The sequence below is a fragment of the Heteronotia binoei genome, chromosome 9 (assembly GCF_032191835.1).
Source record: "Heteronotia binoei isolate CCM8104 ecotype False Entrance Well chromosome 9, APGP_CSIRO_Hbin_v1, whole genome shotgun sequence".
Classification (NCBI taxonomy): domain Eukaryota; kingdom Metazoa; phylum Chordata; class Lepidosauria; order Squamata; family Gekkonidae; genus Heteronotia; species Heteronotia binoei.
The window spans coordinates 78956621-78973702 of record NC_083231.1 but is presented as its reverse complement, the minus strand read 5'-3'; the positions used below and the strand labels follow the sequence as shown (position 1 = coordinate 78973702).

General features: G+C 42.9%; 1 protein-coding gene across 6 annotated transcripts in view; it reads left to right on the top strand.

Moving 5' to 3' along the window:
* Nucleotides 1–17082, top strand: part of BLTP1 (bridge-like lipid transfer protein family member 1) — a 196051-nt gene that overhangs the window by 58305 nt on the left and 120664 nt on the right. For all 6 annotated transcript variants that reach the window (XM_060246834.1, XM_060246833.1, XM_060246831.1 and 3 more), the window contains exons 22-29: nt 4794–4931; nt 6198–6374; nt 8690–8818; nt 10971–11090; nt 11685–11965; nt 12433–12683; nt 13045–13300; nt 14468–15311. In XM_060246834.1, coding sequence (XP_060102817.1) covers nt 4794–4931; nt 6198–6374; nt 8690–8818; nt 10971–11090; nt 11685–11965; nt 12433–12683; nt 13045–13300; nt 14468–15311 — 2196 coding nt within the window. The remainder of the gene's footprint in view (nt 1–4793; nt 4932–6197; nt 6375–8689; nt 8819–10970; nt 11091–11684; nt 11966–12432; nt 12684–13044; nt 13301–14467; nt 15312–17082) is intronic.

Below are 17082 nucleotides of genomic sequence, written 5' to 3'. Positions count from 1 at the left end.
GCGACTCTGTCTTGGAGGTGGAGGTGTTGGCACTGCTGGATCAGGCAAGAGGTCGGTGAGAACTGGAACTGACCACCGTAGCTCGCCGCTTCCACCGTGGGAGCAGTGCCAGTGGCCTCCCTATGCCTATCCGTACCCGCCGTACCAGAGTTTGCAGACTGGGACCAGCAATCCGAGGCATCCCATATGTCGAGGCTTTCCCAGCATTCTAGGCAGCGTCCCTCAGCATCAATGTCCGTCCCGCCCGAAAGACGCAGCATGGTGGTGGAGGAAGTCCAGCCTAGGTCATCGGTGTTGATCCGGTCACCCGTCAAGAGAGTCAACGCCGGTGCTCTCGGAACATTCTTTGAGGAGAGAATCTTCATCGTCGGACTCCGAGGTCAGTACCGACGATCCGGACAGGGCTTTGGAACCTTCGCCAGTGTCTCATACCACTGAGGATCTTCCCATTTCACCATCGGAGGATCTAAAGTCGTATGGGCACCTGGTGAAGAGGATGGCACTCTCCCTCTCTCTCCCGGTGACACAACCGCAACCTGTTGTAGACGACACTGTATTCAACATCATGCAGCGGGATACGTCTACAGCAGTTGCCCTGCCTGTTACGAAGGTCTTCTTACAGGCAGTGAAGGAACCCTGGGCGAAGCCTGCTTCTACACCTGTGTGATCAAGAAGGTTGGACCACATGTACCGCATCCAAGAGGCCAGTGCTGAATTTCTCTTCACGCATCCAAAGCCCAATTCGGTGGTCGTATCCTCCTCGTCAAAGGCCCGCAAGACTCACTCCTCTCCACCAGACAAGGAGGGAAAGAAGCTGGGCAATGTTGGGAGGAAGTTTTACTCTGCTGGGGCGCTGGGAGTAAAGGTATCTAACTATGCTGCGTGGATGGCTAGATACCAATACTCAGTGTGGGAACAACTTACCCCCCTCTTGTCTTCCCTGAGTGAGGAGAAGAGGTCTGCTGCAAAGAAGTTGCAGAAGGAAGGCTTTGCTGTAGCCAAACAACAACTGCCTGCAGCCAAGCATATGGTGGACGTCTCAGCAAGAACCATCACTTCTGCTGTCTGTCTCCGACGCCACTCCTGGCTCAGGTCAACGGCCCTCCAGAAAGACACCAGGGCCTTCGTTGAAGATCTGCCCTTCGAGGGCGAAGGTCTCTTCAGCTCGACCACTGACAATGCACTCCAGGAAATGGATAAAAGTATAAAAACTTCCAGGAACCTGGGTGTCCTGGCATCTTCCAGAGCTACGAAACCAAAACAGTGGAACAAAGAAGCCATATCAAACAGTGGTCAAAGAAGCCATATCAGAAGTTTTCCCCGGAACAGCATGGAGACCTCGCTCTGCCAACCTGAGAGTAGGTCCCCATACAGGGGGAACAATAGAAACCGCTACGCTTCTGCACAGTCCAGCGGCAAGTCCAAGGGCGCTTGCCCTCAAAAGCAGGGCCTTTGACTTTCTGGTATCACTTGTCACCGTCCCCACTTCTTCTTCATCTTTCCACCTCCGCCCATTCCTGTCGGCCTAGGAGTCCATCGTCGCGGAAGGCTACAAAATAGATTTTGCTCAGATTCCGAACCAATCTGTGGTAATCACCACACCCCCTTCCCCACCTCTGCTGGTGGAGGTGAGCAACCTCCTACAGAAACACGTCATAGAACGGGTCCCGGTGGAGGCCAGGTTGGGAGGCTTCTAATCTCGGTACTTCCTGGGTCCCAAGTGGGACGGGGGTTTGAGACCAATCATGGACCTTTGGAAACTGAACAAGTTTATTCTGTACCAGGAGTTCAGAATGTCCACTCTGCAAACAATTCTGCCCCTCATCAACCAAGGGGACTGGATGGCAATGCTGGACCTCAAGGGTGCCTACTTCCATGTCAGCATTCATCCTCCGTTCAGACGCTTCCTTCAGTTTGCAGTAGGTTCTCAACACTTCCAGTTCAAGGCCCTTCCGTTCAGCCCGTCCACTGCACCTCGGGTGTTCACGAAGATGATGAGCATTGTGACTGCCCACCTCCGGCTTCAAAGGATAGTCGTCTTTCCATACATCGACGATTGGCTCCTTCTTGGAGCTGCTGGAGGAAAGTTTGTCAAATCATATTGCCACCACTCTTCGTCGTCTTCACACCTTGGGTCTGCAGATCAATTTGGAGAAATCACACCTTACTCCATCACGGACAGTTCAGTTCATAGGGGCTTTGCTGGATACGAACCTTTATCGCGTTTTCCTGCCTCAGCAGTGAGCGATGGACATTATCAACCTTGTCGAACTTCTGCAGAGTCGATAGTGGGGCATGGCGCAGCAGCTGCAGCGGATGCTGGGGCTGATGGCGGCGACTACAAGCGTGCTGATCTTTGTGAAGCTGAGGATGAGAGGCCTACAACTTTGGTTTCTTTGTCAGTTTCGACCGTTAAGGGACTCACCTCAAGAGGTCTGTGACACTTCAAACACTGCAGTGGTGGAAATCAAAGGACAACATTTGTCAGGGAGCTCCCTTCCACCTACCTGTACCAACAGTGATGATCACAACAGATGCGTCTTTATGGGGTTGGGGGGCCCACATGGACACTCTGTGTGTGGGGGGCCCTTGGCCTTTGAAATTGACTCATTGCCATATAAATTACCTGGAACTGCTGGCAGTTCATTTTGCTCTTCCATCTTTCTGCCCCATTGTGGCGGGGAAGGTTGTTGCTCTGCTTACGGACAATACCACTGCCCTGTGTTACATCAACAGACAGGGAGGGACAGTTTCTCGATGGCTCTGTGCGCTGGTACTGGAACTGTGCTTGGAGTGCCTGGACGATGACATCTTTGTGAAGGCTGCACATCTCCCAGGGGTGCTCAACCTGCAAGCAGACGCCCTCAGCAGGGGTGTGGCTTCCCCGCATGAGTGGGAGATACAGTGGCGCTTCCTTCAACCCGTGTTTCAGCTCTGGGGGTATTCTCAGGTGGATGTCTTTGCCACAGCCAAGAACCAGAAGTGTCCTCTGTTCTGCTCCAGAGGGGGCTCGGATCCAGAGTCGTTGGGAGACGGTCTGCTGTTCCCGTGGGAAGGTCGGTTGCTATATCTGTTCCCACCTCTGCCACTATTGACAAGGGTGGTCAACAAGATCGCAAGAGAGAGACCATGCTGCATCCTGGTGACTCCGTGGTGTCCTCGGCAGAACTGGCTCCTGATCTTGCTCCAACTGGTGAGGGGGGTCTTTTACCAGTTTCCGGTGGAACCGGATCTTCTGTCAGCTCAGGACGGTCATGTATTCCATCACAACGTGCCCCATCTGAAGCTGACAGCGTGGTTCATCGACTTTGTGAGTTCTCCAGCAGAGTCCAACACTTTTTCCTGAATAGCAGGAAGCTGTCTACCCGCACTTCTTATGATAGGAAGTGGCGGAAGTTTCTTCAGTTTTTAGTTGATCCTACAAGCCCAGAGGGTGGGACTGCCAGTTATTTTTGAGTTTTTGTTATCTCTGGTGGATGCTTGCCTTGTTTTTTCCTCCATTAAAGTTTATCTGGTGGCAATATCTGCATTCCATGAACCAGTGGAGGGGCATTCAGTTTTTGCACACCCTCATTCTAAGAGATTTTTGAAGGGTTTCCTTAGGCTTCATCCTTCTTCGAGATCACCCCCACAGTTGTGGGATTTGACCCTAGTGTTGGACAGGCTGACTCGGCGTCCTTTTGAGCCGATGGCCACATGCTCGTTACAGCTCCTATCTTGGAAGACTGCTTTTTTGGTAGCCATCACATCAGCACGCCGTGCAGGGGAGCTCACGGCTATGCGTTGTAACTACCCATATTTAGCTTTTCAGGAGTGTCCTTAGCTCCTGATATTTCCTTTCTCCCCAAGGTGGTTTCTCAGTTCCACCTTAACTTAGAAGTTTGGTTGCCCACGTTTTATCCTACACCTTCCTCGGATGAGGAACGTAGGTTGCATGCTTTAGATGTTCAGCGTGCGTTATTGTTTTATTTGAGTCGCTCCGAGAATTTTTGTAAGGACCAGCATCTTTTTGTTTCTTATGCTGCTCCTAAGTTAGGTTCCAGAATCTCGTCTCAGCGGCTTTCAAAATGGCTCACTGAGACTATTAAACTATGTTATTTGTTGGCTAAGAAGCCATTACCTGGGCCTATTCGCGGACACTCTACAAGAGCAATGGCGACGTAGGTGGCGTTCCTGAAAGGCATTTCCCTGACGGACATTTGCAAGGCTGCCACCTGGTCCTCTCCGCATGCCTTTATGAAGCACTACGCGCTGGACGTGCATGCTCAACAGAGGACTCGTTTGGGAGCTGCGGTGCTGCAAGCTGTTTCTTCTGGTTGACCATCTTCCCGCTTCCAGGTATGTCTTGCTTGCTAATCTCCCATGAGTGTGAAGCACAGAGACCACGAAGGAAATAGACAGGTTGCTTACCTGTAACTGTAGATCTTTGAGTGGTCATCTGTGCATTCACACTACCCGTCCTCCTTCCCCACTGCTGACGGTCTCCCTCCAGTAGGGGCTTCCAGCGGTCAGGAAGGAACTGGTGGGATCCTTGCGCTGGCGCCGGCGAGCATGCACACTGGGACGCCTGCGCATGCCTGTTGGTGCCGAACGCGAAAAAATCCCAGGCTTTTTAGGTACTGATTCGGGGATCGGCGCAGGCGCTCTATCCCATGAGTGTGAATGCACAGATGACCACTCGAAGAGCTACAGGTACAGGTAAGCAACCTGTCTATCTCTCTCATATCTTGGCAACTTTTGATGTTCCAGTGAACATCTTCCCACTGACTTTTTTTGTGTGATTTAAACTCCAGCATTGCAGCAGTGATGGTCCTGAATGTCCTACAGTTTTCTTCGAAAGACTATGCTTTGAGATGAAAAAAGGATACAAGGAGACAATGTTGCAACTTGTGTTATCACCAGTGAATTTGTTTTTGAATGACAACTACCAGGTAATATGCCTGTTCGTGCCAATTCATTATTTTAAAATTAATTCAGGCTGTCATTTAGGTTTTTTCTCAGATTACATGCTTTCAAAGGGACTTGAAGGAAAACCACTGAGAAAATCATACCTAAGTGACAGTTCTGTTATCATTATAGTGTGTTTCTCTCCTATCATTATTCTGAATGCAAATCAGAAAATTCCTTTCCATCTGTTGCTTGACCTGAAAGTGTCTAGGAAGGCAGCATAGCTAATTCAGTGCAGTGGTTTTTAATACATTACCTCATTGTAAGAACCGTTTGCTGCTTTGGTTGCCTGCTTCCGAGCAGAATGTATTGTCCTGCTACACCATCTTATTATATTGTCCTGCTGGAGCATTCTGTTGTACTACATATTGTAATTGGGATTTTTTATTATCATGCTGTTGTGATTTTACTGTGATTTTATTATTTATGTTGTACTCTGCTCTAAGCACCTAAGGGGGAATGGGCGGAATATAAATAAACAAATAATAATAAGTATGTTATTTCCACTTGTAAAGGAATTTGGGTATAATATGGCAGCCTAAATAGCAAAGATTTTTAATTAGTTGGTTAACTTTCTAAATGTAGAAAATAGCTGATGTAATTATATTCAAACAGGAAAATAAGAACGATTCAAGTCAAACTAATAAACTCCAGATGCTTTGTGGGGCAGTTTCCATCCAGGAGTTAAGCAAAGTCTATGATATCCAAGTGGGATAAGCTGGGCCTCTGCAATATTGCACAGGGAGTCTTGCTTTGAACAGAAAAGAGTTATTGAAGATAGGGAGAAATCAGCCAACTGTAGGCCACATGGCTTTGCAAGTGACATTTTATCAAATGTCACTGTGAATCCTACATACTGAAATTGTTATTTGGGTATTATCACAATGATTTAATATTGACACTATGGTTAAAGCTACTACAGAGACATTTCTATATTATCATAAAGGCTATATTACACTGATTCTGATGACCTTGTGACATTAAATACATGTATATTAACTATGTGGGCCAAAAATCAAAGGTTGGTTGACATTATTGGTATACAAAAAAAATTCTTGATTTGATTTTTCTTTTCTTTGCAGTAGGCAGTTTGAATGACAAAAATGTAACTTTACATATTAGTGAATATTTAGTTCTTTATTTCATAGAAAAAGTACCACTCTCTAATGGTCATATAACTAATTCTAGCTAGTTAATGTGAAAATCATTTTAGCTATATGTTCAATGGAGAAATTTTTCATTCTTATTAGAGACCCCCTGTGGATGAAGTACTTCGAGAGGGACATATCAGTCTTTCGGGTCTGCAACTACGGGCCCATGCTATGTTTTCAGCTGAAGGTTTGCCACTGGGAAGTGACTTGTTAGAATATGCATGGTTGATTGATGTGCAAGCTGGAAGTCTGACAGCTAAGGTTACGGTTCCGCAGGTACACAACTTGGGATACATTTATGGCTTTTCCTTGCATCACTTTTGATATATTGAAGCATAAAGCTTGAAAATTGCCTGAGAGATTAGATTAGAATGCATTTATTTAAGCTTGGTTGTTTGTTTCTTAAAGCAGTGGTCCCCAACCTTTTTGGCCCCGGGGACCGGCCCCAGTGCTGGTCTGCTGACCATGGCCCCAGGGCTGGCAGGGTGGGGGCACCCAATTTGGCCTCCCCCTGCCCCCTCCGTGGTGTTTCCTCCTCCCTCCTTTGCCCCCCGTGCAGCCTCTCAGCCTCCTCCTCCCCCCGTTTTCACCATTTTAAGGCTGAGGAAGGGGCCATGAAGTGCCTCCCAGGCCAACAACCCCCCCCTGCCAATCAGCTGATGGGCGGGAAAACTGCAGCAGCGAGTGACGCTGCCTTTGCCTCCTTCCCTTCCCTGGCCTTAAAATGGTGAAAACGGGGAGGGGGGGGTGGGAAGAGGAGGCACCGTGGGGGGGGGCTGCAGGGGGTTGTGAGGCTGCGCAACCCATTTCAAACAGGCCATGACCCAGTACTGGTCCCCGGTCTGGAGGTTGGGGACCCCTGCTTAAAGCACCAAATATTGATGGGAATTCCTGTAGAATTCTCTGCTGTCTGACATAGGTTGTAGCTCTAAATTCATGTTAAAGTGAAATGTTGAGATAGGAATCTGAACAGAACCAGAATGAGAACAGTGGTTCAAATTTCTGAACGTAATAATCATGGGTGTAACTTGTTATCATCCTCCAGTTTAACTATGGTGGACCAACAGCATGTGTATCAAAAAAAGTTCAGACTGTTCTTTAATTTCCTGTGATTTACCAGGAAACCAATATTCATTACTTGGGCTGGCTATAATTTCCATTTTATTTAAATTGGATTGGTAAATAGCTATACAATGTTTTCCTGAAATCAATGTATTTCTGATGCCCTAACCTCATCAATCACAGAAGCTAATCAAGGTCAGCCATGGCTAATATTTGGATAGCAGATCTGCAAGGAATACCAAGGTTATGATGCAGAAGCAAAGCATCTCTGAATGTCTCTTGCCTTGAAAACCCCACAGGGTAGCCATAAGTCAACTGTGACTTGAAGACATTTTCCACCCACATATATTTTGGACAGAACCAGTAAAATGGTGTCAAGATGAATACACCATTGCCAGTTTTTGTACTGAGAGGGTACAACATATTTTGGATTACCATCAATAAAGTGGCCAAAATCAAAAGGCTTGCAGAGAATTTGTCTGCCCATTGCATTCTGTACCATCCAGATTTCAAATGTATAGAAATTCAGTGAGCTTTTTTGTTCAGTCACACCCAATTCTGCACTTTATTACAGGCTCAATCCTACATGTTTTTTTGCCCATATGTGTTTATACATGCCTTGTCATCCCCACCATAGCCTTTTGGTGGTCAGAGGAAACCCCATTCTTCCTTTTTCACTACAAGAAAAACTGATTTTATCTAACAGTCTAGTGTTGCATGAAAAACCATTATGTTTAGTATTTCAGTTTCTGTGAAATATACTTCAAATGAGAAAAGCATGGTTGACTATAATAATGTGCTTACTAAAGAATTCTGCACAGCAAAATGTTGGCTAGGGATAAGAAACTTAGATTCAAATCAAGTAGTACCTTAGAGACTCATATGATTTTTTAAGGTATAAGTTTTCAAGAAACCTGACTAAGGAAGCTTTGACTTTTGAAAGCTTATCTTTAAAAAAAAAAAAGGTCGCTAAAGGTGCTACTGGTCTTGAATCGAGCTGTTCTGCTGCAGACCAACACAACTACCTTCTGAATCTTGTTAAAGTATTGTTTCATATGAAAATAGTGAAGACTCTTCCAGTAGAAGTGAATTTCTGAAATAAAGTAACTTGCAACTAATTTTGTGGGTAGAGAATATTTGGGAAAATGCTTGGGATACTGTTTTAAACCATCCTAAAGAAATGAGTTTTCCATTCTACAGATGTTAATGCTGTAAAATCAGTTGCAGGAATTGGAAACCATAAATATTCGATTTAATAATAATAAAACTATTCTCTTTAAAAGAGGATATTTTCTTTAGAAATTGCTGAAGTGGATTCTTTTCAGTGAAAATGGTTGTTTGACGTAATACTTCAAGGATGTAAAACAGAAATTAGCAATTTCAATTAAGACATTAAATTATCTTACAGAACAGGTGTGAGAATCAGCTGATTGAAACCTGTCAGGCCCTCTTTGAAGTCAGTTCAATTATGTTAGACCTCTTTAATGTGATTCATTCTTTGATGTCAGAGTGTTCCTCTGTAATTGTAGCTTGCATGCCTGCTTGAATGGGGACAGACATTTGTGTTCCACGTGGTATGTCGTGAATTTGAGCTGGAAAGGCCAAAATCTGTAATCACATGTCAGCATGGAATTGATCACCGCTTCTGTGAATCAAAGGTAATGTTCTTTGCTATAGTCTGGTATTCTCTAGCTGTGACCTATAGTGAAAGTGTAACCTAAGAAACATCACACACTGTGAGCTTTCTCCACCACTGAAGCAGGCTTCCAGTCTTCCGTTGTCATCAAAGAGGGTGTCTCACCTACCAGCCTCAGAATTGGGAAGGAGAAGAGGTTCTGGCACCCTGGTCCTGGTCCTTCCCTAGATTGACTCTGCATCTCCTCTTTCATCCTTGTCAGAGCCCAGTCTGTCTCTCCAGTCAGATGTAGAAGACATCCATATATGGGATTTCTGGATTCTACCCCACCAGTCTGGCCTCAATTCCAGCTTTCCCTGCCCCCCATGGTAGCCATAAGAGGGGGTGTTCCAACCCCTTTTTCTTGCCCTCTTGCTCAGAGCCTGCCCATGAGGTTCCAGGTCACAGCTTGCCTATATCCACCTTGTCTTTCCACCATCCTGATTTGACCCTGTTATTTGTACCCTCTCCTACCACTGCCAGAAAGGCTGGGCTCCTTACCTTCAGGTCTGCAGCTCATGTAGAGCTGCTGGAGGTTCCCTCCTTGGTGGCTTCTGCCACTCCTTTCTGGCCCACCCAGCCCTGCAATATTTTGTCCCATCGTACAAGGCCTTGAGATGCCTGTTGCTGGCCAGTGACATAATTGGCTGTTGCAACTGCAGTGTCTGGACTTGTGCAGCCCTATTTGCCTCATTTTCTTCCTCTGGGCTTCTTGCCATGGTTGGCAGGAGCCAGAGAAGGACTCACTGTTGGAAGCCTGGCCACTGCCATCCCCAAATGGATGAGTGTGATTGACTGCCATTCATGGCTCCCCTGACTCTGGCCACAATGAGTATGAGGTGGGCCACAATCCCCATTGTGCAGTAGTGTGCAAGTTTGTCTTTTTCAAACCTGTTGGTGGTTGATGCACAGGATATCTTTTAGAATATTTTTAGAGACTTTGTCTTTAGTATTCTGATAATATGGACAAAAAAATGTTTTAGCCAATTACTTATAGTGATAAGGCTTGCAAACATATGATTATCCCCAGGGTTTTAGCCAACTAAAGCTTGGCTTCATACGCCTTTATGTTCATCGAAGGATTGTTAAAACTCCACTGTGTATAAATCAGATAGCCTAGTGATTTCCTTTACTAGGCCTGTGGCCTGAACAGCAGATGAGTAGCTAACCTAGTTTCTGGAATATTCCCTTTCAGATTGCAAATGCCAGGTGTATATGACTAACATTTATTTATTTACTTCCTTCATTTATAACCTGCCATTCTTGCTCATGGTGACCTGGACTGACTTAGATAATTTTCCACTACTCCATTTTTTCTCCACAGAGGTAGATTAGGCTGTGACAGTATGACTGGCCCAAAGTCACCCAGCAGACTTCAGTGGCTAGGTGGAGATTAAAACCTGGGTATCCCAGTTCCTAGTCCACCACCCTAGCCACTGTCACACTGGTGCTTTATATCTGTATAAGTCTTACATGTAAAAAAACTAACATATCATGTAAAAGAGTCTGGCCTTCTTGCCTTTGGTATGTTACTTGTCTATATATTGAGATTTTATCCCATGGAAGAATATTGTCATGTGAACCTACATCTGTAATCTGAAATGGTCCAGTTTAGATAAAGCATTCCTGTCACCTTTAGGTGCATCAGTGACCTAAGTCTGAGATAGAAATTGGAGACTTGTCAAGCAGTTGCCTCTTTAGTTTTTTAGCTTATCATTAATACAGCAAATTTTCCTTCAGATCTCAGTTTCCCCACTTTTTATGTTAATGTTACTTCTAGTTTACAAGTGGAGTCCATAACATTTTCCAAGATAAATTGTACGGCTATTTCTTCACATTTATGCCAACTTTTCATTTGTGGGGCATATGAGGCATTCATGGGACATGAAAAAACAGTTCTGGTGTTTAAGGGATAAGGGAGTCAAGACATTTTGAAAGCTAAAGTATTCTCCTTAAAAATAAGATCCTGAGGTTGTCTGTTTCTCAGTTTAGAAGGTGTAAATAGTTTGTATACATCCTAATTTGCAAATGATTAGTCAGTGTTCTCATCTCTATCATTATTGGTTTGCTGAAGGCTAGTTAACATATAGCAAACAAAATATATAATTTAGTTTTCTGTATCAAATCTTTTTTAGATGACCTGCATCTCTGGCCCTTGTCCAACTTCTGATGAATTAAAGTACACTATGACTCGCGTAGCAGTAGATGGGGCAGATATGTATATTGTAGAGCATGGATGTGCCACAAATATAAAGGTAGGATTTTTTATATATATAACTTTATTTTGGGGTTCATTGCAAATGTTTCAATTTTTGAAAAGAACATGATAGTTTAGGTGTAGAACACATAGCCTATTTTTGTAGAATTATATCTTTTTAGCATATTCATTCAGGTAGAAGAACATTTTTGCAAAGTATTAAATATGTACACATTGTGTGCAGAATTTTTTTTATGTTACTGCAGGGTGTAGGAACAAAGTTTAAATCTTTCATTTTCAAAAGGCTTAATCAACAGATGCCTCATTTATTTCATCCTATTTCTAAAAATACCTTAAATATTACTCTGTTATTCAGTTTGCATCATCCCAATAGGGAATTTCTATATAAGCTGGAAAAGGGGCTCATATCCATCAGAATGAGTGAGGTCATGTAAATTAATTTCTTGCCCGATTACAATTTGATAGCAGCTAACTTTTGTTTGTTTCACTTACCTGTACTTCAACAGGAAGATAGAGCTACAAATTTCCAGAGTCTTCTAGAATTTTCTTTGGGAGGGGGTCTCTTGTTAGGGGAAAAATGTCTCCATTGAACAATAAATACTTTGCTTCTGTTTTCTTAAAACTATTTTAGATGGGTGCTATACGCATTGCTAATTGTAATCTACACAACCAGTCTGTTCGTGAAGGTATAAGTGCAGCCATTCAAGACTTCCATCTGAGACAATACATTGAACAAGTGAATAATTGCAGAGTTGGTCTTCAACCAGCAGTGCTACGAAGAGCATACTGGCTTGAAGCAGGGTCAGTCAGTTTGGGTCTCATCACCGCTGACATTGCGTTAGCAGCAGACCATCATTCTAAACATGAAGTCCAGAGACATTTTTTGGAAACTCATGACAGCAGAACTAAGAGGTATGGTATGGACAAATGTGCAAGTGCTGGCATGCTGAACAGATAGGTGAATAATGATGGCTGGCATGGCATAGTGCTAGATTAAGATCTTAAATGACTGGATTTGAATTCCCAGTGTTCCATGTACAATTGTATGGTGACTTTGGGTCCATTACAATCTCTGGCTTCAGAAGGCTATTGTAGTGAGGGTTGTGGAGAAGGGGAAAAGCTGCTTTGGGTCCTGATCAGATTGCGAAGTAAAATATAAATAAAATAAATAGGCATAATTTAGAACAACTGGCAATAGTTTTTATAAGAATATTGGGTCTTTCTCTGTAGAATGAATAAAATGTAGACTAATATGTTTCTTTAAATCGTAAATGACGTTCTTAAGTAAATTTTGATAATAATAAGAGCTAATTGGAATTGGATCTTCCAGTTAAGCTTAAATATTGATCATATGAATATGTTAATTTTTTATTTCTCAGGTTATGGTTTTTATGGTCAGATGATAATATAAAGAATAAGAGAAGCAAGAACAAATGTGGCTGTCTTGGTGGCTGTAGATTTTTTGGTGGCACAGTGTCGGGATTAGACTTCTTCAAGCTTGAAGATTTGACCCCCTCAAGTAGTTCTGCTTTTTCAAGTACAAGTGCAGAATCTGATATGTTTTATGGACAATCTTTACTACAACCAGGAGAATGGATTATTACCAAAGAACTTCCAAAGACTATAGATGGTAATCTGTACATTTGTGTATATATAGGAAACTGTTAATATATTTTGCAGTCTTTTAAAGTAAATTATTTCTCAAGCACTCATAACACAGTTATGGATAAAAAAATAACAGAAATCATTCATAGCTATGTAACATTACAGTTACACTAGATGTGCAGTTTATAATGAAAAAACTTGAAGATTATAACGTTATTGTTATTTGAGACTTTAAGATTATTTCATTGCTTGCTACTCACTTTAGCATTTTTGCACATTCACAAGAACTGTGTACTAAACAAAAACTGTGCTCGACAATTGTCTACCATAGAGCAATGCCAGTTCTGTTGCCTGTATTATCCAATATTTGGTATCTGCTTTCTTAGGCAAAGCAAATGGTGTTAAAAGGAAAGAATGGGAGTGTCGACCTATGGGAATAGAATTGGAAAGAAAATCTCAGCACCTGAATTTACAAGTACCACTGCGATCTCACAGTTCTTCATCCTCTTCAGAGGAGAATAGTAGCTCTAGTGCTGCACTTCCCTTGCTTGCAGGTGAGAGGGAAAGCCCTTCTGCAGCTGAGGACAACTTGGGGCAAAAAGAATTCTTGGCAGGTGCAAAAAGAGATGATATCCATGGATGGTAAGTGTGCTGCTTCTGTTGACATTTTTTGTTCCCCAATGCAGATCATTGGATATAGAAAATAAAAAGGCAGTATATCAGGAGTGTAGATAAGATATAATGCTACTATATGGCACAGTCTTCTGTTGTTGCTGTGGTTTTTTCACATTTTTTGGAAGATGGCTAAGCGAATGTGAATTGGCTTTGACAATTCTGCAGACCTGTTGTTTAAATAGGGCAAAATGCTTTCCAAGTTCCCGGTAGTTCAGACCATTTAGTGAATAGACTTTATTGAAATACTGACTTTATTGTAATACTGACTTCCATAGGGCAAGATGGTTCTTGTGAAAACTGATTACGGTGGGCTCTTGCCCTATACTTATAGCCTTTATCTTAACCGTTATGCATTCAAATACAATAGCACCAAGCAGCAAATTTTTCCTCCCATCAGAGAGTGATTCCCATACCCCTTTCTGCAGGTGCATACATAATCATCAGGAGACAGGCTCACGACCTTGACTTTCTGAGACCAGGCATAAATATGCTTCAGTTAGTTACTACTTACTACAGAGATAGCAGTGCATTAGCAATGAGGCAACTACAGGTCACAGAATAGAACTACATTCATGACAAGAGGCGTTCTTGGCACTAGAAGCCAAATGTGATGTGGTGCAGCTTGTCAAACTGTTTTCCATCTGTCACAGAAGTGTGAGCATCATGCTTCCCAGGGAGATGTGACAGAGCTCTTTGTACTCTCCCCAGCTGCAATTGAGTGGACTGAAAATTTAGATATTAGTATTCAGGCGGATTGCCCAGTCTGTCTGCATAATCGTATCTACTTGGTTACATATTTTATATTATTATATGCTTCCTGTGTGCAACTCTGCCTTGCAATAAAGAAACAACAATAATAATGGCTTATTTACAGTAAAGACCATGTGTGTGTCATGTGCATAGATATAACTGGGATTTAAATGCTATTGCAATAATTGGGGGCCAAGCAGTTACTATGGCTTGATGGACTGTTAACACCTGTATTTGCAGATTGTACTTCAAAGAGTAAGTTAAAAATAACTTTGAATTAATTGTAACATCACATGAATTTGCTAATATGAATTCTGTGCAAATTGATATTGTTATAGATGAAAATGTTCTTTTTCTCCTCTCTCTCTTGTTTTTGTTGCTTAGTACTGTGGCAGAGGGTTCAGGAAGTAGTCCTGTATCTCCTAACTCCCAAGAGAGGCCTGTTGGTCAATCCCCTCTTAGATCTCCTTTAAAACGTCAGGCATCAGTATGTTCTACTCGACTTGGGAGTACCAAAAGTCTTACTGCAGCCTTCTATGGAGACAAGCAACCTGTTCCAGCTGGTGTTCAGTTTAGTAGTGATGTTTCTTGTAGTGATGAAAATATCTTGGATTCTCCTAAGCAAAGGAGAAGCTTTGGTTCTTTCCCTTATACCCCTTCTGCTGACTCAAATTCATTTCATCAGTATCGCTCCATGGACTCCAGCATGTCAATGGCTGATAGTGAAGCCTATTTCTCAGCAGCTGAGGATTTTGAACCCATAAGCAGTGATGAAGGTCCAGGAACCTATCCTGGAAGAAAAAAGAAGAAAAAGCAAGCCAAGCAGATCGATTATGGGAGAGGTTCTATGTATCACAGTGTAGAAGGACCCTTAACTACTACATTACATGGAGAAGCTAGTCAGGATCCAAAGAGTTTATCAATGAGAACACATCCTTCTCTAGCTTCATTTGTTTCTGCTTTGGGGGGAGAAGATGAACTTGTAGAACATTTATATGTTATAGAAGCTGAGAAGGCTCCAGGGAATGAACAGATCACTTCCCAGCAGCCTGTAATGAACTGTTATCAAAACTACCTTACCCAATATCAGGTTGTCAACTGGTCAGTAAAGCATCCAACAAATAAACGAACTTCTAAATCCTCGTTACATCGACCATTAGACCTAGAGACTCCAACTAGTGAAGAAAGCTCATCGTCTTTTGAGCAACTCTCTGTTCCATCCTTTAAGGTAAAATGAAGTCAACAAATTAGGCAATCAATATGTGGGGAGGATGTGTTTTTCAGTGGCTGCTTTTTATGGCTAAATTTTATCCAGAGAATGAATAATACACAGTTTTTAGCAGCAATGTGGCACATTAGACATTAAATATTAGAAAAAGATATCAGAGTTGTACAGTTTCAGGCAGGGGCCTATGGGGACAAGGCAACATTATTTCAAGAACAGTATTCCAGAAACAAAAGTCAGCCAAAGATTCAGGGAACAGGTATACAGAAACAGGTTGCTGGCTTGACCACCGCCAGCTACAGGACCTTGGAGAGCTCTCAGGTTAACAATGCATGTCCAAGAAGGTCAGAAATGGACTGAGACAGGCTCTGTTTCCCTAGGAGGGTAGATCCCAACCTTTTCCAGATGGAGACGCATACATCCAAATTTACATTGAGCTTGGCAGCCCCTCTGTTCCAGCATTTTATTTTATAAAGCGACCAGGTGTTTTTGAGAAAGCAACACACATCACACAAAGGGTGCAGTTGCCCCTGCCATGAATCCCAGCCTCCTCATCCTCTGCCAGCTGGGCAGAGCCAGAGCTTAAGGATGCATGCTTGGGGCGTAATGGATTGAGGAGATACATGAAGATTGCAGGTGGTGGTGAAATGTTTAGTGGAAAGAGGAGCAATGGAGTACATCTTCCACCGCAGTGAAGCGGTGCCAGGGGCTGGGCAAGAGGTTGGGCTGCTGAAGGAGGAGCACCAAGGCAGAGGCTATTCACACATATATACCTGTGATATGCTGAACAGCTCCCTCCTACTCTTCAGCCTCCCCTCTTTTCAGCTACTACAATTAAGTTTTTAGTTGCCTGATGGCTTTTTTCTTGTTACTATAACAAAGAAGGAGAGGAGATGTGAAGGTGAGTTGGAAAGAGGTAAAACAGAGAAGGATGGAAGGGGTTGGATTCACCATTAGGAAAGGCTGGCTTGTGATCTTTCAGAGGCTTTCTGACCCACTTTTGGATCCTGACCCACAGGTTGGAAAACACTGCCCCAGATTTCATTGGACTTACATTGAAGTAGGCTGCTGTTCCTCATTGTGTTTTTGTAAAAGTAAACTGTTTTTATGATGAGTTTCTGTTTTGAATATCAGAATGCAGTGAAGAAAATAATACATTTTAAAAGCTAGATATACAGGTGGTGCCAGGGAAACAGAAGGTTATACAGTATATGTTACTTGGAAACTAAAAAATAAAAGTAAAAATATGCTGCATAGCATTTATGTTTTAGTTTTTCAATATAACAGCAACCTTTATTGGTATAACAATCATACTAAAAACAGAAAAAGAAGGAAATATCCAAACAATCATGGCTCAGTCTGTTAATACATTACTTGCCTCATAGATGCAAGGTACAAAAATTTAGCCACAGTTTCAGTCACTATTTGGTTCCAAGATGATAGCAGAAAAAGGATTTTGCATTCATCAGATTTTCCTACATGCTCTCTCAACAATGGTTCAGAAGTATGGAGCGACAGATAATAAGTACAATGCAAAAAAAGTCCCACAAACTACAGGTGCATAGCCTATTAGCATATGGTATTTTATGAAATCTCCCTTAGAGTACCGCAGAAGGCAACACACTGAAGTGGATTAGTGGCTCTATGGTATTGTGGGGCAATTAAAAAGGTAAAATACCTTTTACCTATAGGGTAAAATCCCCAGGTCTAAGGGTAAACAGCTACCTTTAGCAAGGCTCCTAAGATCTTGCATCTCAATGTCAAGGAGTCTTTG